Below are 23,667 nucleotides of genomic sequence, written 5' to 3' on the forward strand. Positions count from 1 at the left end.
CAGTTTTAATGTGAGGTCAAGGTCCTGGGCCCTTTTTTCGATCAGGCGCTGTCTCACATAGTTCGATCGGACCCCCGCCACGTAAACGTCTCGGATGGCGAGCTCCATGTGCTGAGTGGCCGTAATGGCCTGGTAGTTACAGTTGCGTGTGAGGGCTTTGAGGTCGCGTAGGTAATCATCTAGCGACTCCCCAGCGGCGAGTGGTGAAGACGTGTCGCGCATATACCAGTGCACTGGTGAATTATCAGTAATTATACATTCACAACAGGAAGGTTCAGACTTAGATAGATTTATCACATTTATTGAACTCTCTGTGGAGTCTGGCATCATTCCCTCTGTGGAGTCATGCAGTGGTCTCGCTGTGGAGCCAATCTGTGCACTCTCAATGGAGTTGTGAAGTGGTCTCGCTGTGGAGTCTTTCAGTGTTCTCTGTGTGGAGATGTGCAGTGGTCTCGCTGTGGAGTCCGTCATCACTTTCTGTGTGGAGTCAGGGACTCTTCGTGGTGCGTGGACCACTCACTGTGTCTTGGCGTCAGGCCGCTCTCTGTGGGCTTGTACCGTTCTCTGTCTCTTGGTGTCAGGCCGCAGCAGAATCCTGTACTTCTGGGTTAGGATGTCAGCTGGGCTGAGGATCCTGAAATCCGAAGAACACGTCCATGTCTGTGTCGGATTCTTCACTGTACAACACATCTCATTGCGGTTCGGATTTGGTACTGAGGTCGCCACATCCAATGATGAAATCATCGTCTGAGTCGTAGTTTTCAAGGATCATATCATCACTTTTTGTGTCGGAGCTGTCATTGTGCTCGCGATGTCCAAAGAAGTAATCAACATCTGAGTCGTAGTCTTCAAGGACCAAATCATTTCTTTGGGCAGTGCTAATTGCTTGTTGCAGGGTTCTGCGGAGGTTACTTTCAGCTACTTGTCGAAGTTCAGGCATTGTGCTGTCGTTCCAGGTGAAAGAATTGTGTTTTCCGGCTTAAAATTTTTTTCCCACTATTTTGGGACATTTTCCCTTTAAGTGGGCGTGGTCCAGGGCCTCTGACGTCATGACGCTAGAGCGTAGGAATGGATTGCACATGCGCAGATCGCTTTTCCTTTACTCTGCGCAACTGCGTATGCGCGGCTTCTCGCGCATGCGCAAAACACTGTTTTGCTGGTTCTCGTCTTCTGGGAACTGCGTATGTGCAGCTCCTTTCTCAAGATGGCTGCCAATCAAAACTGCCGTTTTTCTGCATTTGTAGGCCTACCTTCGCCTCGTGGTGTGTATTGGCACCTCTTTTACCGTTCTCTCTTGTGTTTTCCTCGCAGTATGTTTGAAACTTGTCAAGGACTGTCTGGAAGTCTATCTTGTCTTGCCCTTTGGAGTACTTGAAGGTCTTGAAGATTTCTGCTGCAGTTTCACCCGCAATGGTGAGCAGAAGCTTTATTTTCTCTGCATCCGCCACGCCATCTAGGTCGGACGCTACCAGGTAGATCACTAATCTCTGCCTGAATGCACGCCAGTTTGCACTGAGATTGCCGTGGTACCTGAGCTGCTGTGGAACCAGAATCTCGAACATCTTGCCTGGGTGCTGTTGCTGGTAGTCACGGATTTGGTGAGTTGAACTATAGAGATTCAGCAAGCACTCACTGGTACCATGTTGTGTTATGCTTCTTTATATAGCATAAGCTGCTTCCTTGATGTATACTCTGACAAAGGAAGGTTCAGACTTGGATATCTCCATTTATTTATCAGATTTATTGAACAGTTAACAATTCTCCTACTTGAGTTCGACTCTCCTGCTGATCTTGCTACAGTAACTCAATCTAACTAACCAGTCTGCTCTAATCCATGCGGTGGGTGGGATGCTTCCTGATCTGCCCCTGTCTCTCTGAGTGTCACCTATGGAAAGAGAAAGAGCATGTGTGGTCTGTCCTTTTATATGGGTAGCCCCCTTGTGGTAGTGTCATCTCTGTGCGTGTCCTGACTGCCCATTGGTCGTGTCCTATCTTACTGACCTATTGGTTGAATGTCTGTGTGTCATGATGTCTCTGGTGCTCCCTCTAGTGTTTACTCAGTCCTAGTGTATCTACATTAACCCCTCGTGTATTTACAGTGATGCATATCACCACAATGATCATTGAAAAGGTGTGTGTGTTTTCCACTTGGCCTTCCTGGAACAGTGCCTTTGACTTCAACAATATTCCCTCTGGTCTACTGACTTAACTTAACTTGTCCTTTCTATGCTACCTCCCTCAAATCATCCAGATGCACCAAAACCACTGTTTTAAAGTCTTGGCACTTTAAATAAAATCACTGCAAGCTGGACAGATGGATCTTGCTATTTTGTTCTTTCTAAAGTTCGGTTGCATTGGTCAGAAATGCCTGGAGTTTGGAACCTTATTGTTGCGGCTCTCGCTGCAGTCGGAGGGTGGAATAGGCGGCGCGGTGTAACCGCTATTTGGGTCCGGGCGCTTCCCGTTGCCTGGCAACGCCTCAAACAAAATGGCGAAGTTCGTGGTGGCAGGTGGGTCGGAGGAACGTTCATATGAAATAAAGTAAAAGCGTTGAAACAATAATGGTTTTAAACGGCTGGAGCTCGGGATGTAGATTTAACAAAAATAACAGCATTAATCTTGGATAGGGGTGAGTTGGGAGTGGGGGTAGGGGGCAGTGCAATTAACAATGGCCACTGGCCTCTGTACCCCAAACCATAGGGGAAGGAAGGCCAATGAACAGCTGGGTTTCTGCCCGAGTCCCTGATCCTCACTGGCTATATGGGGTGCAGATTAAAAAGAGAAAACCAACTTGCATTAAAGAAGAAAGATACAAAGACCTTGCATTAAGATTGAACCATTCACGCTCCAGAGGTGCACTTTTGGGGAAGCTGGATCGGTACAAGAGGCCGGGGAAAGTGATAGAATGATATGTTGATAGAACTGGAGGAAGTTCATGTGCAGGAGAAACACCATTATGGATCAGTTGACCCAAATGGCATGAGCCTGTGCTGTAAATTCTATTTACACCAAGTTAATTACTGTTGTGCTGTAGCTAGTGTTTTAATTCAGGAAAACACAGTTCCCAGCAGGGAACTGTGATGAGATAAATGAGCAAATAATGTTTTTTTTTTTCCTCTAATGGTACTGGATAAGAGATAACTACTAACCAGGTACGCCAGGGGAACAGCCCTGCTTTTCATTGAATCATAGAATTCCTACAGTGCAGACGTAGCCCATTCAGCTCATTGAGTTTGCACAAACCCTCTGAAAGAGCGCCATACTTAGGCCCACTCCCCTGCCCTATCCCCGTAACCCCTAATCCCAATTAACCTGCACGTCTTTGGACATTAAGGGCAATTTACCATGGCCAAATCACCTAACCTGCACATCTATGCACTGTGGGAGGAAACCAGAGCACCCAGAGGAAACCCACGCAGACATGGGGGATAGTGCAAACTCCACACAGTCACCCAGGGCTGGAATTGAACCTGGGTCCCTGGCGCTGTGAGGCAGCACTGCTAACCACTGTGTCACCATGCCGCTCCAAGGGGAAATGAAAGGACAGGTGGATTTACATCCACCTGGGAGAGAATTTTAATGTCTCGTTTAGTGTTGGTTTAATGTCTTGGCTGAAAGTTGGCTCCGACAGTGCAGCACTCCTTTAGCACTGCATTGAGGTATCAGCCAGAATATATGCAAGTCTCTGAAGTACGGCTAAAATGTCTTATGCCATGGTGGGACAGTTCTGGCCTGGGGTGACTGCCTGTGTGGAGTTTGTATTCTCCTTGTGTCTGCGTGGGTTTCCCCTGGGTGCTCCGGTTTCCTCCCACAGTCCAAAGATATGCAGGTTAGGTTGATTGGCTATCCAAAATTGCCCCTTAGTGTCCAGGGATGTGTGGGTTGGGTGGGGTTGCAGGGGATAGAGTGGGGGCCTGGGTTGCGTGCTCTTTCAGAGTGTCGGTGTAGACCCGATGGGCTGAATGGCCTCTTTCTGCACTGTAGGGATTCTATGATTTAAAAAAATATATTTTTATTGGTTTATAATAACATTGCAAGGAACATCACACAGTAATAAAAAGTAATTTACAGAGTGGATATATAAGACAAAAAGAAAAGAAAAAATCTATATAAATAGTTATGTATACAGAGGTAACACCTGTACAGATGCAGGGACCTTCATTTTGGCCCCCCAGTGATCCGTTACCATAATCATGCGATTCAATGATTTCTAAGAGTACTACCACTCATGAATAGCAGACTTGTTGAGCCAAGATCCTAGGGAAGCAAGCTTCCAATGCTTATGCAACTGCATTTTAGCAAGTGTGTCCCAGTGGAGACGATTATCCTTTTTAAAACCTGGCCAAAGAGAAAAAAATATAGAAAGATAGATAAAAGGTGTTACAGTTTTGAAACACCTTTTACAAGACATGCCAAAACCCTTAACAATGCCAATGAAATACCTTTGAAGTATGGTCACTAATTTAAGAAATGTGGCAGCTAATGTTCCATCCACAGCTGAGAAATAGGTATGGGAAAAATCCCTGGAAAAGGACTGTATAAGTGATTTTCACAGTAACTTCATTGCAGTGTTAATGTGAGCCTACTTGTGGCACTAATAAAGATTATTATTATTTCAAGGAGCCATTTTTTGGATCACCGAGAGAAAGAGTGTGAGGGATAATTGACAAGATGACAAGTAGGGAGGTTGAATGTGTAAAACGGACAGCCAATAATAATTTTCGGCTCTTATGGGGATGTTCTTACAGAAAGATAAATATTACATGGCTGTGCATTTTGATATTTACAGGTAAAGCAAACTGTCCGCATTATGCCAAGACAGAACTTGTGGCAGACTTTCTTGGGAAAAACGTGCCAGACTTCCAGGTGCATAAAATTGTCCAAGCACCCGAAGATTGGCAGGTCAGTCACTGTGTGGTACTGAAAACAGATAAAACAACTTTTTTAAATGTATAGAAAAGTTAAAAGCAGCTTCATTTGAGATCTGGGACGAAATTCTCCGGTATCAGCGCGATGTCCGCCGACTGGCGCCCAAAACGGCGCAAATCAGTCGGGCATTGCGCTGCCCCAAAGGTGTGGAATGCTCCGCATCTTGGGGGGCCGAGCACCAACCTTAAGGGGCTAGGCCCGCGCCGGACGAATTTCCGCCCCACCAGTTGGCGGAAAAGGCCTTTGGTGCCCCGCCAGCTGGCGCGGAAATTACATCTCCGGGCGGCGCATGCGCGGGAGCGTTAGCGGCCGCTGACGGCATTCCCGCGCATGTGCAGTAGAGGGAGTCTCTTCCGCCTCCGCCATGGTGGAGACCGTGGCGAAGGCGGAAGGGAAAGAGTGCCCCCATGGCACAGGCTCGCCCGCGGATCGGTGGGCCCCGATCGCGGGCCAGGCCACCGTGGGGGCACCCCCCGGGGCCAGATTGCCCCGCGCCCCCCCCCCAGGATCCCGGAGCCCGCTGCGCCGCCTTGTCCCGCCGGTAAGAGAGGTGGTTTAATCTACACCGGCGGGACAGGCATTTTAGCGGCGGGACTTCGGCCCATCCGGGCCGGAGAATCACGGGAGGGGGCCTGCCAACCGGCGCAATGTGATTCCCGCCCCCGCCGAATATCCGGTGCCGGAGAATTCAGCAACCGGCGGGGGCGGGATTCACGCCAGTGCCCGGCGATTTTCCGACCCAGCGGGGGGTCGGAGAATCTCGCCCCTGATCTTTGTGTTTCTTTGAATCCAATTGATTACGGCGTTTCATTGTGCAGGTATGTTTGCGACTCATCTCCTCATGTGCAAGGATGAGCCTGATACAGTTTAAGGTGGTGCACATGGTACATATGACTTGGGCGGGAATGAGTGGGTTCTTTCAGGGGGTAGCAGATGAGTATGAGAGGTGTGGGCGAGGACCAGTGAATCATGCGCACATGTTTTGGGGTTGCGCAAAATTGGGAAGATTCTGGGCGGGAGTGTTCGCAGTTTTAGCCAGGATAGTGGAGGAGGAGGTGGACCCGGACCCTTTGGTGGTGACATTTGGGGTCTCAGAGAAGCTGGAGTTCATGGAGAGGAGGAAGGCCGATGTCTTGGCCTTCGCCTCTCTGATTGCAGGGCGGCGAATTTTGCTGGAGTGGCGGTCGGCATCGCCACCGAGGGTAGCAGCATGGTTGGGTGACCTGCGCGACTTCCTGCGATTAGAGAAGATAAAGTATGAGTTAAGGGGCTCGTCGGGAGGGTTTGAGAAAAGGTGGGGGATGTTTGTGACTGTGTTTGAGGGGCTGTTCGTCGCGGGGTGGGGGGGTGATAAAAAGGAAAAATCTGTACAGACTGTATAGTTGATTGTAGGGAAGCATGTTTCCCGGGGTGTTTGTTCACAGTAACCTGTTTTGATACATCTTTGTAATAAAATACATTTTTTTTAAAAAAGGAATGCTTGCGACTCGCTCTTGTACACAATAAGGGGAGTCGTGCTAGGCTAAGGGGAGTCGTGCTAGGCTAACAAATTGAGGAACTTCATACTCCATTGGTTCTAGGAAGTTGGAACTGGGAGTAATTCAGATTCCAATGACCTTGCTGGCCTGAAGAAACAAAATTGGAGTAGAATGGCATTATTAATATACTTGTTTGCCCTAGTTGTTTTTGAAATGATTTGACAACATCTCGGAAAGTACAATGAGTGATGCAGCTTGTTATCCTAACATTTTTGGGTTCTAATTTATCAGCTAGGAATATCTTCCCTCTGCAGATTATAAGGACTCTCAGAAGGCTAAAAGAACTGTCCAAGAGACAATTGCGATGTCTACACGGAGACAATACATAGATGACATTGCACTTGAGAGAGGATCTTTGAGATCTGGGTGGCACAGTGGTTAGCACTGCTGCCTCACCACACCAGGAACCTGGGTTCAATTCCGACCTTGGGTGACTGTCTGGGTGGAGTTTGCACGTTCTCCCCGTGTCTGCAAGGGTTTCCTCTGGACACTCAGGAATCCTCCCACAGTCCGAAGATGCAGGTTAGGTGGAATGGCCATAATAAACTGCCCCTTATTGTCCAGGTTAGGTTATGGGGATAGGGCAGGGTAGACTGGGGAGTGGACATGGATAGGGTGCTCTTACATAAGGTCGGTGCAGACTCAATGGGCCGAATGGCCTCCTTCTGCACTGCAGGAATTCTATGAGATTTAAATATCCCAATCATGTCTGTCTCAGCAGAAGGGGATCACCACAAAGAATTTGTGAAAGAAATGGGTTGGATTCTCCGTTCTGGAGACTAAGTGCTCCCACCAGCGTTGACTTGCTCGTGGTCTCCTCTGGCACTGTGAGAGATGCCTAGGTGAGAGTCTCTCCTTTACCATGCTAATTTATGCATGGAGCAGAGCTCACGGGCTTCCATCAGAATCCCTGTTTCAGGCCTCCATTTTGGTGGGCGGCCCGATACAAAGGTCCGGTGGAGGTCCATCCCCCCCTTCCACAATGCAAATCCTGCCCCCCTCCCATCCCAATCTCCGGTGACAAATAGGGGCAAATTCCCCCCCCCCCCCCCTTCCTCCTGTAGCCACCTGGGTTAGCCAATTCCCGATGTAAAATGGAGAACAGCAAAGGCTGAAGGGAAATTCAGCCAACACAGGCAGAAACTTGCAGGTGCAAGTTTACTGTGTATTAAACTCTGCAAAAGCCCAGACAGCATCGATACAAGCAGCCATCTGCATAATAATGTAGCAGCCATCTACATACTAATGAGTGATCCCCGGGAACAATCGAAACATTTGAGATAAACAAGGCCAAGCCAGAGTCCTCGGCACCAGCAGGAGCCAACACAAAAGAGGTTAACGGATACCTCAAGACCGCCCATCGATCAGGGAACCGCTCCAGTATTGGAGAAATCAACCAAGCGATTGGAACGAAGTCCAATCACTTGAAACCAGGTACGGGGTCCGCCCCGAAAGGCGGGAAGCCCCTGGGGACTATAAAGTAAAGCCCCCAAGTTCAAATCGTCCTTCTGGACAGGGTCACTCAGCAACACGAACCAACCCTTGACAGTGACCTATTCAGCTGCCGCCAAAAGACCATAAGTCTCAAGTCAACGCTACTACGAGATAGACGCTCCTAGCTACCAGTCCATACCAGCTTTTGAATCCCGCAGACTCAGAACCCGAACAAAAGACCATTTGTTCCCCTGGCCTGGTGGGCCAGTCCGAAGCTAAGTATAGGCCTGTTAGTTGTAGAAGTAGCTTAGAAAGTAGCGTTTATACATGAGTAGATTTGACTGTGTGTAAATAAATGTGCTTTGATTTGAATCTTACTAATTGGTGTATTGAGTGTTTGATCATTACTTGAACTTGAACCTCGTGGCGGTATCATAAAGATACCTGGCGACTCGAGAGCAAAGGTTATAAAACAGAGCCAATTGAACCAACCAAAAGTTAGCAACACTCCAACCACGGGAATAAAAGATCACCCCACAGCACGCATGCATGAGTGTGACCTGCCTCCCACCACAAACCCCTCCAGCTCCCCATCACAGACCCCCATTAGAGACTCCTACCAGATCTCCCCACCAGGCCCCCCCCCAGCAGAGACCCACATCAGTCACACCCAGCAGAGGCCCCCATCAGTCATCCCTATCAGTCACCCCCAACAGACCACTTCATCAGAGACCCCATCAGATCCCTCTATCACTCATGCCTAATATAGACCCCCATCAGTCACCCCCAACAGAAATACAGACCGCACAGATTTCCCAAGTCGGTCCACCGTCGCATCTCTGCAGATGTATGTGCTGCCGATAAAGTATTCCAGGGGTGAGAGGTGCAAGAGATATGATGGTCACCATTATTATTTTGTCACCATTCAATTAAAAGAGCAACGCTGGCATTTATTGACCATTTTTAGTCACTTTTGAGAAAGTGCTGATGGGACTTCTCAAATCGCTGCATTCCGGGTGGCAAACTGTTATGTAAGGAGTTCCAGGATTTCAACCCAGCATGAAGGTACAACGATATATGTCCAAGACAGCACATATACCTGCTGTGTGCCTTGGAGATGGTGATGTTCCCATATGTTTAATCTCAGATAACCTGGCTGAGAAGGAAAGAACCAGAGCCTAGTCTTCATACATTTACAAATGTTATTTACAAGAAGCACAGGTTACATAGCATGCACCCCCAATCAAACAACTGCAATTTATACATATACATCTATAACGTACCTCTGAAAGGATCAGTGCAGCCTGACAAGTTACACATCAGCTCGGTCTTTTTAAGCTATTTTGTGACATCTTATAGACAGTTCTGTGCATTTGTGCTCACTGGATTCAATTAAACATGCAATTAATATACAATTAACACCGAGCATCTACTTTCCATGTCCTATTAAGTGTACAGCTCATGGGTTTTGGAGGTGCTGCCAAAGAAGCTGTGATGAACTGCTATTATTCATATATTTATAAATAGAATACCAATAACGATTGTGCATCCATATGGATTCTAAGCCCACATGCTGCTGCCCAATGTTGCTGGCATCATTGTAGGGGTGAGAATTTCAGCAGTGTTTTGATGGAAGGGGTCAGCTTTGTTAGGTGATGTGAATCGCACAAGCACAATCATGGGTGAACCATGGTTTGGAGGTAAGTACCGTATGAAAGAAAAGTACAAAAGGTGTTGCTTACTTCACATGTCATAATGAAATGCTGTAACATAAGTTGTACCAGTTTTTACAACAGTGATTGACCATAGTGCTTTGTTTTGAAACGTTAAGTGACCATTAAATAATTTTGACAACTGAAAGCTCTCAGAAAAGTAAACATTATTGAAAAATCAGAAAGGTTTTCAGATGCATTAGACCACATTATCCAGAGGTTAAATTGCTATTATGCATTGTACAATACTGATATTAAATCCAGATCTGATTGTGTGAACTGTCCCCATTTCTTTGATTTTTTTTCTTTGAGGTTCCCTTGAACCATCTGATGAAATGTGATAGGTGTGTTCTGATTCTGATCAGGGCGGTTTGTTGACATATTTGTTCAATAGAATGTTATTACGTATATTTGGTGTCCACCAAACCACTAATGGATTCTGCTCAGCAGAGTTTGTTGACACAGCTGCCAAGGGAACTAAGCTTCTTTATTTACCAGCTTTTAAGAGGATAATGGTTTTTTAAGTGGATAATCAAGTCATGTTTGTTTATTTTGGCAGATTTATTAACTTTTCAAAGACATCTAAATAGTATTATAGGGTTGGTGAGTTCTGTTTATAGTGGATACTGGGTGAGTGGATTTGGCATATGGCAGAATGTGAAAGTTGTATGGGGTGTAATGGCGTTTTGGGGGAGTGAAGGAGCCATGGGCATAAGCGGATATGGGGCTCAGAGGGGGATATGGGGGTGACAGTTGGGGGTGCCTCATAATCATCTCCAGAACCAATTTCTCAGTGACTGGAGGTGGGCCAATGATTCCTGGAGCGGGCGGCACTGGAAGATTTACTCCAGGGACACTACCCACTGCACCACAAGATCTTATGGGTCGAATTAAGGAATAGTAAATAAAGCAAGACTTTGATACAGGCCATTCAGAATGATTTACCTGGGTGGAGAGTGGGACAGGTGTATAAGTACCAAGATCAGGAAAGTTTTTAACACAAACAATGTGGTTATAATGGAAGAGTTTAATTTTTAATGTGGTAGAGAAGTAACAGAAACGGTATTAAAGGCAATAACATTTGAGAATGCATTCAGGATAGTTTCCTCAAACAATCAGATAGATTTTTGACTTTTGAGTGCCTATTCCAGCTCTAGAGTAGTACAGAGCAGGAGGAGCCTATTCAGCCCATCCAGCCTGGTTGCTCTTTTGAAGAGCAATCCAGCTTGTCCCACTCCCCTGTACTGTACCAAATCCCTTTGGGTTTTCGCCTTTGAGTATTTATCCAATTTCCTTTTGATATCTGTACCCATAGCCCTATCAGGCAGTGCATTCCAAATGCTGAACATTTGTTCTGTGAAAATGTGTCTGCTCATGTCAGAGGTGATGATGATGAGGCGGTCATAGTTTTCAAGGCCAATACCTCATCTGCATGAGCTGGCAAGCTGTGTGTGACCATATGGACGATTGGATTATGCTGGCCAGTAATGCCCCCTCAAACCCCCTCATCCAGCCCCCCACCTCCCACCCCCACCCTCCACCCCCACCCCAGGAGGGGTGAGATAGGTGAAGGGAAGTTCCAGAATAGTAGTGGACTAGATTATGTTTGGGCACAAAGAACCACTCGTAAGGTGGGTGCGAAAAAAGTTAACACCCGGATTTAATTTGGGTTTACGCACATTTGCAAATTCTTGATTTGGTTAAAATAGGTAGAAGTATTTTCTCTATCCCCACTATACTGACACAGGCTTGATTTTAACTCTTTGTAAGCGAATATCCATTTGGTTTTGATTCTTGTTTAATATTGTGCATTCCCACAAAAACAAATAGGAACATAGAAACTAGGAGAAGGGGTAGGCCTTTCGATTCTGCTCTGCCGTTCAACATGATCATTGCTGATCCTCTATTTCAACATCGTACTCCAGCGCTCTCTTCGTACACCTTGACACCCTTAGGCCGGAATTTCATGCCAAGGTCCCGCTGGCGTTGCACTCCCATCGCGGGTTTCTCGGTGGTGAGGGGTGCATTCAACGGGAAGCCCAGTTGACAATGGCGGGACCAGAAGATCCCACTGCTAGCCAATGGCGGGTTGCCTCGCAGCGGGTTGCATGGTAAATCCCTGCCCTTAGAGTTTAGACATTTATTTCCTTATTAAGCGACTTTCTTTGACTCTGGGGTTCACCAAAAAACAAGCGTATTCCATATCTTCATTGTTGTCTTTCTCCAGAAATGGCTTCAAGAGTTGTGCAAAAAAAATGGCTGGGTGCATGAGAATTCCCCAATTATCTGGCGAGAACTTGTGGACCGTGGAGGAAAGGGATTACTGCTGGGTGGATACAATGACTTTATGGAGTATGTACAGGTAAGATTTATAAATGTTCTGGTGTTTCAATTCCATTTGCAAGTTGAAATGTGCTGGAAAATGTAATGATTTGTTTTGTCTGAGATGTTTCTGAATTCCAACTCAATCTATAAGTTTGCGGATGATGCAACTGTGGTTGTCACATCTCAAACAACGACGAATCAGACTACAGAAGGGAGATAGATCACTTGGTTGCATGGTGTACCGAAAACAACCTCTCTCTAAATGTCGGAAAGACCAAGGAACTGATCATCGACTTTGGGAAGCGTAACACGACACACACTCCCATCTGCATCAATGGCTCCAAAGTGGAGATGGTCGATAGCTTTAAGTTCCTGGGGGTCACCATCACCAACAGTCTGTCCTGTTCCACTCACATTGCTGCAACACTCAAGAAAGCCCAACAACGTCTCTACTTCCCATGGAAGCTAAAGAAATTTGGCATATCTTCATCGACTCTCACAAACTTCTACAGATGTGAGATAGAGAGCATTCTATCCGGCTGCATCACACTTGGTATGGCAACTGCTCGGCCCAGGATCGCAAGAAACTGCAGAATGTGGTGAACTCAGCCCAACACATCACACAAGCTTGCCACACCTCCCGCTGCCTCAGGAAGGCAGACCGCATTATCGGAGACCCTTCCCACCCCATCTTCCAACCCTTCCATCCGGCAGAAGATACAGAGGTCTGAAGACCCGCACATCCAGACATAGGCACAGCTTCTTCCCCACAGCTACTGGACTCCTCAACGACTATCCCTCAGACTGTTGTCTGTAAGAACGCTATTCACGATGCCCTATGCTGCTCTTGCTCATGTATTTGTTTTGTTTGGCCCCTTGTTCCACACTGTTTGTTGATGTACCATTTGCCAATGTACTCTGTCGATTATTCGTTTTTTGTCTACTATGTACGTACTGCGTATGTTCCCTTGGCCACAGAAAAATACTTTTCACTGTACTTCGGTACATGTGACAATAAATCCAATCAAATCAAATATGAAGAGGCCACGTTCGATGTGGATTGTTGCAAACCTGGAAGACAAAGTCAGATCCGTCCCCTCTTGTAATTTTGTAGGTTAAGTGTCCTTGTGTGGGTTGCAAACGGACAAAACGATGTGGGGAACGAACATATTAAGCAGTATTTTTGGGCCCTGCTGAGACGATGAACAGATTTGGACAGGACCCAGAAACACTGGCTCTGGCTAGCTTGCCACCAGCCATTTTACGGTAAGCAGGTTCGGGGCCAGGGAGAGCTGTGAGGCAGGGAGTAATTAACCTTTGACAGAGTCATCCAAATTCAAAACGTTCCATTCTCCATTCTCTCTCCACAGATGTTGTCAGACCTGCTGAGAATGACCAGCACTTTATGGTTTTGTTTCGGATTCCAGCATCTGCAGCAATTTGCTTTCATTTTAAGATTTTAAAAAAATATATATATTTATTAAAGTTTTTTAACACAATTTTTCTCCCTTACAAACAATAACCCCCCCCCCCCCCCGTAACAAAAAAAAAACGAGAAATCGCACAGAGCAAGATATATACATGGCAAAATGATATATTTACACAGCTTTGTACACTGGCCCTCACCTGTACGTGCCAGTTGCCAGTTTCCCCAACCCTTCATGTTATCTCTTGCTCATCCACCCTCCCAGGCAGTCCCATCTTTCCCCCCCCCCCCCCCACCCCAGGACGTCCCCTCCAACCCCCCCCCCCCCCCCCCCAAGGTTGCTGCTGCTGCTGACCGACCTTCCTCCAACGCTCCGCGAGATAGTCTAGGAACAGTTTTCATTTTAAGATTAAGATGCCGGTTAAGAACAGTTAAAGGAAGCTGACTGGGATTTTACTGTTGCTGTGGTTTGGGGAGCATTTTAACTGCCTAGAGGCAGACACCCAGTCGCAGGGCTGGGAGCAAGTGTTCCAGGCAGGCTTCCAGGCTCTCCTTGCCTGTCTGCCTGTGGATGCAGGAAAAGCCACCCCTAAAGAGGGCTTCCCTCTATTCAGCTATGATCATTTCCCCAAGCACACTCCAAGGTTTCCTCTGTTTGGCTTTTTGTTGTTCCATTTTTAATTTTAATCTCACTATAGTCACTACTCGTATGGTTTCAAATAGTCTCATAAATGAATTGAAATAGCACTGTCATAGTCCAGACTGTATTAATGCCTTTGTCTCAGAATATCATGGGTTCAAGCCTCACTACAGAGACTTGAGCATTTGAATTTTTCAGAGGCAAAGCTGAGATCTTAAACAAAGGTGCTATCTACCATCTCGGGCAGACATGAGATACCTCATGGCACTGCTTTAAAGAAAAGCAGAAGAATTCTTCAAGTATTCTGGGCAATATTTATCCCTCCACCAGTCTTATTAAAGCAGTTTATCTGGCCGTCATCACATTGTTATTCGTGTGAACTTGGCTCTGTGCAAATTGGCTGCCAAATCCTCACATTATGGTGATGGTGTGTCACGGTTTATTCAGGGAGTCCAGCTTGCTGTGGCAACACACATTTTTACATAAATATTGCAGCCTGGGGCTATGGATAGTGATTGGTCAAGACTCCAACTTTCTTTCCAACACATGGCTGACCAGGAATCTCTTACCCTCTACCGTTGGCATGTATTGGAAGGATTTGCAGGTCGACACTCAACCGCTTGGCCACATTGTGAACACATTTTCCATGGTATAAAGTCCTGGGGTGGAACTTGGGCCTTAGAATCTCTAGCTCAGAGACAGGAATGCCAACCACTACACCACAAAGTCTTGAATATGCTAACATTAGAATCACTTAATTAACTGTGAAGTGCTCTCGGATGTCCTGAAAATACGAAAGGCAAGTTTTGTATTTCATTAAAATAGGAAAGAAATTTCAGATATATATGTGAATGCACTTGTTATTAATACCATATAACAGGATTTCAACCCCAGAGAGTAGAAATGGAATCACCCCATGAGTTATTTAGTTCCAAGTCTTACTGATTGCGCCATCTAGTGGCCATGTCACAAATCCCTGCAGCCAGTTCCCAATGTCAGTTCAGGACGTTCTGCACCAAGGTGGAATGCAATTTTTAATATTGTTGCATATGATTAAGAGAAAGGGGTGCGCAACATTAGAATGCATTTTTAATATTGCTGCATATGATTAAGAGAAAGGGGTGCGCAACATTAGAATGCATTAATATTGTGACACATGTTCTGACCTGAAATCAGACAGACTTAGAGGAAAAGTGGGTTAAATTAATTCATCGACTAAGTTACAAGCCTCCTAGCATACTACTTCATCAAACTCGATCATCATATCCTTCTACTCATTTCTCTTTACCTTGTTTTTCTTTAAATGCATCTATGCTATACTCTCACCATGCAACTCCATGTGGCAACAATTCCACATCCCACCACTACTTGAGTAGAGGAGTTTCTTCCAAATTCCTTATTAGATTTCTCAGTAACTATCTTAAATTTATGACCCATAGTTTTTCACTGCTTCATAAGTGAAAATCGCTCTGTCTACCCTATCAAACCCTTTCATAATTTTAAACGTCACCTCTCAGTTTCCTCTATTTTACAGTAAGAAGTCTTACAACACCAGGTTAAAGTCCAACAGGTTTGCTTTGAAATACTAGCTTTCAAAACAAACCTGTTGGACTTTAACCTGGTGTTGTAAGACTTCTTACTGTGCTCACCCAGTCCAACACCGGCATCTCCACATCCTCCTGATCTGAATCAGTACTTCTTAGATGCCTTTGCATCTCTATCCCATTTGAACTCAAGGAGTGGGCATCCCCTTATTTTTGTTATCCCACACTTATTTATTTGAAACACATTAACCACTTACATACTACCCATTCTGCAAATTTGATAATGTCCCCTTGTACTTTGTTGCAGTTATCCTCAGGAGTAATATTTTGTAATCAGAGGGCGTCCAAACCCCACCCTGCACCAGATGCCGGCACCCATACCAGCTGCCATGGCTGGGTTGCCTGGCTACTGAGGTCACCATTCGGATTGTCTAACACTGTTGTTTTCTGTTTCACCCCACCGCCCCCCCTCAAGACAGGATGGGGACCGGTAGATCAAAGGGCCCTGCATGTGGTCGGCTGCCTGGAGGAGGGGGAGGTTGCTGGGGTGGAGTTTGGCCGTGGGCGAGGAAGTGAGAAGTGAGATCCTGCTTAGTTGCGGTTCTCCATGACACGTCCCCCCCCCCCACGACACCACCCTCACCCCATCAGCCGAGCATTGGCGAGAGCAGCTCAGACTGCAGCCCTCCGTCTGGGACACACAACACCCCGGGGCTCGAGTCGGAAGATGACACTGACTTACCCTCACAGCTCTCTCCTACACCCTCCACCATTCCAGAGACACTCACCTTGGTTGGGCACTTTAGTGAAGAGGCTCCTGGGCACTCTCTGGTGCGCACCACACATCTGACCACAGCAGGTGGAGGTAGGAACACCCGAGGGGGCAGACGGTCGGAGGGCAGGTCGACCCTAGGAAGCATTTTGGACTTCTGGAACGGACAGTTCCATTGATTGGGGAGATGCAGTCGCATGTCGGGTTGTCAGCGAGCATCCAGCACTTGCAGGTGCAGTTACAGGCGTCCAACCGCTTGCAGGAGCTAGAGGTGGCGCCGACGATACGTGCCACCTGGCCAACACCGCACGGGTGGCGTCCATGGAGGAGGCGTTGGAGCGATGGTTTTGGCTAAAGATCAGCATGTCCAAGGCCTGAGGCATTCTTTTTTTTTGTAATAAACATTGAGGTATTTTTGGTATAGTAACAACAACATAATAAACAATATACATGAAACCATGACCATAGTGCAAAAGCCATTTACCTTTCGGACAGGTCCTACCCTTATTAACCCCCTACTCTAACCTAAACTACACCCTCCCCCACCAATTCTCCGCAAAGAAGTCGACGAACGGTTTCCACCTTCGGGTGAACCCTAACAGTGACCCTCTCAAGGTGAACTTGATTTTCTCCATTTCTGATAGCCAGATCGCGGACTTCGGGGGCTTTGAGTCCCTCCATGCTAATAGCATCCGTCTCTGGGCTACCAGGGAAGCAAAGGCCAGAACGTCTGCCTCTTTCTCCTCCTGGATTCCCGGGTCTTCTGACACCCCAAAAATTGCCACCTCTGGACTCAGCGCCACCCTTGTTTTTAACACCGTGGACATGACATCCGCAAACCCCTGCCAAACTCCCCTCAGCTTTGGACATGCCCAGAATATGTGAACATGGTTCGCCGGTCCTCCCGCACATTTTGCGCACCAGTCCTCCACCCCAAAGAATCTGCTCATCCAGGCCACTGTCATGTGAGCCCGGAAAACAACCTTAAATTGCATCAGGCTGAGCTTGGCACATGTTGCGGAAGCATTGACTCTACTCAACGCGTCTGCCCATATACCAAACTCTATCGCTCCTCGCAGCTCCTCCTCCCACTTACGCTTCAGCTCCTCGGCCTGCATCTCCTCCGACCCCATAAGCTCCTTATAAATGTCCGAGACGCTCCCTTCTCCTACCCACCCTCTGGAAACTACCCTGGCCTGAATCCTCCTTAGCAGTAGGAGCGGGAAGGTTGACACCTGTTTACGTAGGAAGTCCCGCACCTGCAGATACCTGAATTTGTTTCCCCTCGCCAACCCAAACTTCTCCTCCAACGCCCTCATACTCGGAAAGCTCCCCTCTATGAACATATCCCCCATCCTCTCAATTCACGCTCTCCGCCATAACCGGAACCCACCGTCCAAACTCCCCGGGGCAAACCGGTGATTATTACAGATTGGGGACCAGACTGATGCTCCCACTGCTCCCACATGTCTCCTCCATTGGCCCCAAACTCTCAGGGTCGCCACCACCACTGGACTGGTGGAGTACCGTGCCGGCGGGAATGGCAGAGGCGCAGTTACCAACGCCCCCAGACTGGTGCCCTTGCTTGAAGCCGCCTCCATATGCTCCCATGCCGACCCCTCCCCCACCACCCACTTCCTGATCATGGCTATATTCGCCGCCCAGTAATAGTTATTACAATTTGGCAGTGCCAGCCCGATCTCTCCCCGACTCCGCTCAAGCATTACCTTCCTTATGTCATAATATACACACAAGTATATGATGGTGCACAGACAGACAGTGAGTGATACAAAGGATGACCAATGAACATACAGAACACAGCAGCCAATCACCAGACAGGACACGGCCACTATATAACCAGGGGGCACTAGTTTTCCCGCTCTCTTGGGATCCAGCCTCTGAGACAGTCAGAGCCCGTGAGCAACAACTGGAACATCCACCATGTGATAGTAAGATAGTCTGGTCAGGTTAGCCTCAGGTCTCCAGTCAACTCAGCACAGTGTCAACCCACAGTTCAAGCATGTTTAATAGTTATGAGTTTAATAAAATCGAGTTGCATTTCTTTAAGTGTTGGAAGCCTGTCTCTCTCTCTGCCACAGTAAACGCCGTCCTCGCAGACCCAGCATACCCAACACATCACCTTACTCGCGGGTCTTGCCCGCCCATACAAAGCCAGTGATCACTTTGTTGACCCGTTTAAAAAAGGACCGCGGAATAAAGATGGGGAGACACTGAAATAGAAATAGGAATCTCGGGAGGACCGTCATCTTCACCGTTTGCACCCGCCCAGCCAGAGACAACGGAAGCGTGACCCATCTCCGAAAATCGTCCTTCATTTGGTCCACTAGCCGGGCCAGATTCAATTTATGCAGCCGGTCCCATTCCCACGCCACTTGGATGCCTAGGTACCTAAAGCTTCCCCCTACTAACCTAAACGGCAGCTCTCCCAGTCGCCTCTCCTTCCCCACCCCCCCGGACCAGTCCTGTCCAGCCACTCGAGGCTCTCAGAGCAACTGCCAACTGCTCTATAGCCAGCACAAACAACAATGGGGAGAGGGGGCATCCTTGTCTCGTCCCCTGGTGCCGTCTAAAATAGTCCGATTTTGTCCTATTCGGCCAGAGGCATTCTGTGCAGGCGCTGGCCGAGACCCAGGACAGGGTTGCCAACTCACAGGAGCCATGTGCCAGAAAATCACAGCAGCACTCCTGAGCGTGGCCCAATCTCAGCAGGCCAGGGTTGGGAACATCAGCGGCATTGCCCAGTCGCTGGTTGACAAGGCACAGGCACAGAGGGAGATGGCCCAGTCCCAGAGGGAGATGGTGCAGTCATTGACTGTTCTGACACAAACCCAGAAGGTGATGGCACAGTTAATGGGTGATGGGGTGCAGTCCGAGATGGAGATGGCCCACTCCCTGTGCTCCTTGGCTGCGAGCATGCAGGCCCTGGAGGAGACCAGAGCAGGCCTCCAGGACTGGCAGCGGCAGGTGGCGGGGGATAGCTCTGCTCGCACCTCGGTCCCATGGAGAAGCCTGGGGCCCATGGGAGGAAGGGAGGAAGAGGTGGTGGGGTCCATGCCGGTGACTCCCACAGGGGAGGTGCCGAAACACCGCAGCACCTCGGACAACCCCCCACCCCCACTCCACCCGTCCCTGGTACATTTTGTAGGCAGCAGGCGGAACAGGGCGGCACCATGCCACCTGGGACACCCAAGATAGCAGCTGGGCCCATCCGGGCCTGGTCTCCCCAAAGGATGCCCGCCAACGGAATCCCAGGTCACAGGCCGTGATTCACAGCAGGCCGCCTCTACTCCTCCTGTACCCATCTGGGGATCCATCTAGACGTAGCGTTAGGGGCAGTAAATCCAGAAAGTTAGACACCTGTTAAGTTGGCACAGGTGCAGGGCACAGTTAAGTTATAGGGGCTAGGGCACAAATCTGTAAATGTTTTTCACATTAAATACCTGCAACCACTGTTCCAACCTGCCTCAGTGCTCTGTCAGATGGGTGTGACGGGTGGGCTGGCCAGAGAGGGTGTGCGGGGAGGGATGGCGGACGTTGAGGGTGAATGACAGGCGGTGCCGTTACTTGCGAGACCACATCCGGTGGCTTCTTTGCACCTCCTCCTCCTCAGCCTGTTGCGCGGCCGGATCTCTACTCTGTCCCTCTGCAGCATACTCTGCTGCTGCACCCTCCGCTATTGTAACTTTCTCTTCCTCCTCAAGCAGCGCCAGTTTGTACTGCTGCACAGCGTCCCCCAGGGCTGCGGCTACTAGGAGGAAGGCCACCATTGCTGGTTGAATTTGAATATCCATTGTCTGCAGGGGGTGAAACGCAGACATGTTAGCATGGGTACTCGCGTGCCCAACCAGGTCCAATGGGCTACATGGTGGCCCAGTTGGCACTGAGATCTCTGCCCCCTCATGTTCCCCGCCCCCAGCATCTCCGCACCCTTGGCCCCCGTAATTGCCCGGCACTGTGGAGACCTCTGGCCTTGGCGCCTGTCCCTGCTGCCAGGGGTACCGTCGGTTGGATGCTCTTGCCAGCGGTATGCTCCGTGGCCCCCACCCAGTGGCCTCGTGCGTTCTACTGTGGGCATTGCTCTTGGGTGCGCCATTTGATGTGCCCTGGTGGGTGGCGGCCGGATGGGGAGGGGTATGGCGGAGGGTTGTGTGCAGGGGTGGGAGCACCCATACGCGGTGTCACCCTGCGGAACCAGGGGCAAAGGTGGGTGTTAGTGGGATGTGCAGCAAGATGGCTGCCTTTCAGGCAGTGGTAATGGCGGTCCGTGACTGGACACCACCCCAGTCCTGTGGGCGGTCACCACAGCCACTGGGCCCGTTCCCCCATCACCCTCCACCCCATCCAACCCTTCTAGTGTCCAGCCCAGCAGTCCATGGTCGCGCCTCTTTGTGTCCTTCCTCATCTCTCTCCCTCATCAGCCACAATGCCGGTTTCATGGTTTTTAAAAGCACAAGTGAACTGCGCTGTCGGGAACTCGGCCCATCGGAGGCGGGGAATTATGGAGGCCCCGGAGAATACCGGGTCAGGTCCGCTAATGATATGTAAACGGTGTTTATTGTACGTGCGTTCTGGAATGCATTGACACCACTGTTGAGGTGATGGAGATTTGCGATTTGGCATCATCGGCGCCAGCTGAGATTTTGGCGTCAAAACGTATTCACTGCCCAATTGCGTTTCGCGAATTTTGCGTCAGCCAAAGGAGAATCCCACCCCAAATATCTTGTTGCTAACTTTTGGTTGGTTCAATTGCCTCTGTTTTATAACCTTTGCTCTAGAGTCGCCAGGTATCTTTATGATACCGCCACGAGGTTCAAGTTCAAGTAATGATCAATAACTCAACACACCAATTAGTAAGATTCAAATCAATGTACATTTATTATACACAGTAAATCGCTACTCATGCATAAACTCTACTTTCTAGGCTATTTCTATCACTGACAGGCCTATACCTAGCTTCGGACTGGCCCACCAGGTCAGGGGAACAAATGGCCTTTCGTTCAGGTCCTGAGTCTACGAGATTCAAAAGCTGGTATGGACTGGTAGCTAGGAGCGCCTATCTCGTAGCGAGCGTTGACTTGAGACTTACTTCTTTGGAGGCAGCTGGACAGGTCACTGACAAGGGTTGCTTTACGTTGCTGAGTGACCCTGTCAAGAAGGACGATTTGAACTTGGGGGCTTTACTTTATAGTCTCCAGGGGCTTCCTGCCCTTCGGGGCGGACCCCGTACCTGGTTTCAAGTGATTGGACTTCGTTCCAATCGCTTGGTTCGATTTCTCCAATACTGGAGCTGTTCCCTGATCGTTGGGCGGTCTTTAAGTGTCCATTAACCTCTATTGTGTTGGCACCTGCTGGCGCCGAGGAGTCTGGCTTGGCCTTGTTTACCTTAAAATGTTTTGATTGTTCCCGGGGATCGCTCATTACTATGTAGATGGCTGCTACATTACTATGCAGATGGCTGCTTGTATCGATGCTGTCTGGGTTTCTGCAGAGTCTAATACACAGTAACTTGCACCTGCTAGTTTTTGCCTGTGTTGGCTGAATTTCCCTTCAGCCTTTGCGGTTCTCCATTTTAAGTCGGGAAGTGGCCGATTCAGGTAGCTACAATCTCCATTACCCGTGTCCACTTTTTCTGCTAGTTCTTCAAAAAAAAATTCAGCAAGGATTTTTTAAAATTTAGAGTACCCAATTCATGTTTTTTCCCAATTAAGGGGCAATTTAGCGTGGCCAATCCAAGTACCCTGCACATCTTTGGGTTGTGGGGGCGAAATCCACGCAAACACGGGGGGAAACAAAATTCAGCAAGGTTGACCAAGGATGGCCTTCCCTTTTAACATCCATATTGACTATTCTTTATTACATTTTTGGCTTCTGGTATATCTTTGTATGACTTTGTCTGTGGGGTTAAAGTCGCACACTAAGACACTTCTACCACAAAGTTCTTATTGTCCTGGGGCATAACTCCTTCCAGTCATGAACGGCTTAATGTTTTCTTTTATCATTCCTGTTATAACAGGGCCAGAAAAACATTTATAGAAAGACTTGCATTTATATAGTGCCGTACACATCCCTCATGACATCTCTAATAACTTCACAGCAAATTGAGCACTTTTGAACTGTCGTGTCCGTTTTATGGTTTTATTTAACGAAAGTAGCAACTAATTTACACAAAGTAAGCTTCCATTAGCTAATGACCAGTGAACTGAGGATGAGAGTGCTACCCACTGAGCCAAAGTTGACACAATCTATTCCAAACTCGTATTGGCAGTATTCATTGCCAAAAGGTTTTAAATCTTCAGAAATTCACTATGCATGACGCATTTTAACATCAGTATTAGTAGGAAAAAGACCTGAAAAACAGGTGTGAAGGCTAGGCAAGTGAATTATTCCTGCAGAAACGGATGTAAGGCAATCGCTGTGCTTGTTTCAACTTTAGGGTTATTATGGTTTTACTTCCGATATGATGACTACACTAATGTTAAAGATTGCAAGGGAGAACTTTATGTCTCACGAAAATGAGCGGGAGGATGAAACATTCTACAAGAATCTGACTAAACCAATGGCGATCTGGGTTAGTGGGTAAGTGGAAATTGTTTTCTCTCATGGACATTACTGTTACTCTATACGGGAGCCTTGTAACGTAGTGGGTATACCCCCTATCACTGGACCAGAAGCTCCAGCTTTGAGTCCAACATCAATTTCTGTTGGCCACGGAAGGAATGTTCAACACGGTTCAAGGCTGATAATCAATTTGGTAATCTGTCCACCACTTCCCGCCACTATTCTCCAAAGGGTAAAAAAGTTGTGTTGGTTCAAAAAAAACAAGTTTTCAGTACACTCTTCTTCATAATTGTCAACGTTTGATCATTCAACACTTCTTATGATTTTCACTGCCCTCTCAGCTTCTCTGTCTGCACTTCAGTTTTTGAATGTGCTCACCCTTCCAATCGTCATATTTCCATTGTCATTATCCATTCCAAAATTGGCAAACCTTTGCTTATTTCCAAGTCCGGCTCTTTCCTATTAACTATTACTTAACTTATCCAAAGATGACTTCCATTTCTACAGGTCCACTTACTGAGCAAAGCATCTGCTGCAGCAATTCAACTGCAAATTGAAATCTAATAACCCTTGCTCCAAAATAACAAACTTGGAGGAAGGTGGAGTGAGTGGGGGAGTGGCTGCGTTTTCGCAAGCTCACCTTTTAATCCTTTTTTAAAAACCTTGATGCACATTCTACAATGACTTATTTTTGGTGCATATGTCTTTCAGGGGCTGGTTTAGCACAGGGCTAACTAGCTGGCTTTCAAAGCAGACCAAAGCAGGCCA

General features: G+C 47.8%; 1 protein-coding gene across 2 annotated transcripts in view; it reads left to right on the forward strand.

Annotated features, from left to right (window-relative positions):
- The first annotated feature begins 2,469 nt into the window (after nucleotides 1-2,469).
- mdh1b (malate dehydrogenase 1B, NAD (soluble)) overlaps nucleotides 2,470-23,667 on the forward strand; it is a 73,899-nt gene continuing 52,701 nt past the window's right edge. The window contains exons 1-4 of one of the 2 annotated variants that reach the window (XM_072482583.1): nucleotides 2,470-2,510; nucleotides 4,790-4,902; nucleotides 11,841-11,975; nucleotides 22,775-22,917. In XM_072482583.1, the coding sequence (XP_072338684.1) occupies nucleotides 2,489-2,510; nucleotides 4,790-4,902; nucleotides 11,841-11,975; nucleotides 22,775-22,917 (413 nt within the window). In that variant the 5' untranslated portion in view covers nucleotides 2,470-2,488. The remainder of the gene's footprint in view (nucleotides 2,511-4,789; nucleotides 4,903-11,840; nucleotides 11,976-22,774; nucleotides 22,918-23,667) is intronic. The other variant, XM_072482593.1, reaches the window with a different exon arrangement.

This window comes from Scyliorhinus torazame, chromosome 2 (genome assembly GCF_047496885.1).
Source record: "Scyliorhinus torazame isolate Kashiwa2021f chromosome 2, sScyTor2.1, whole genome shotgun sequence".
NCBI lineage: Eukaryota > Metazoa > Chordata > Chondrichthyes > Carcharhiniformes > Scyliorhinidae > Scyliorhinus > Scyliorhinus torazame.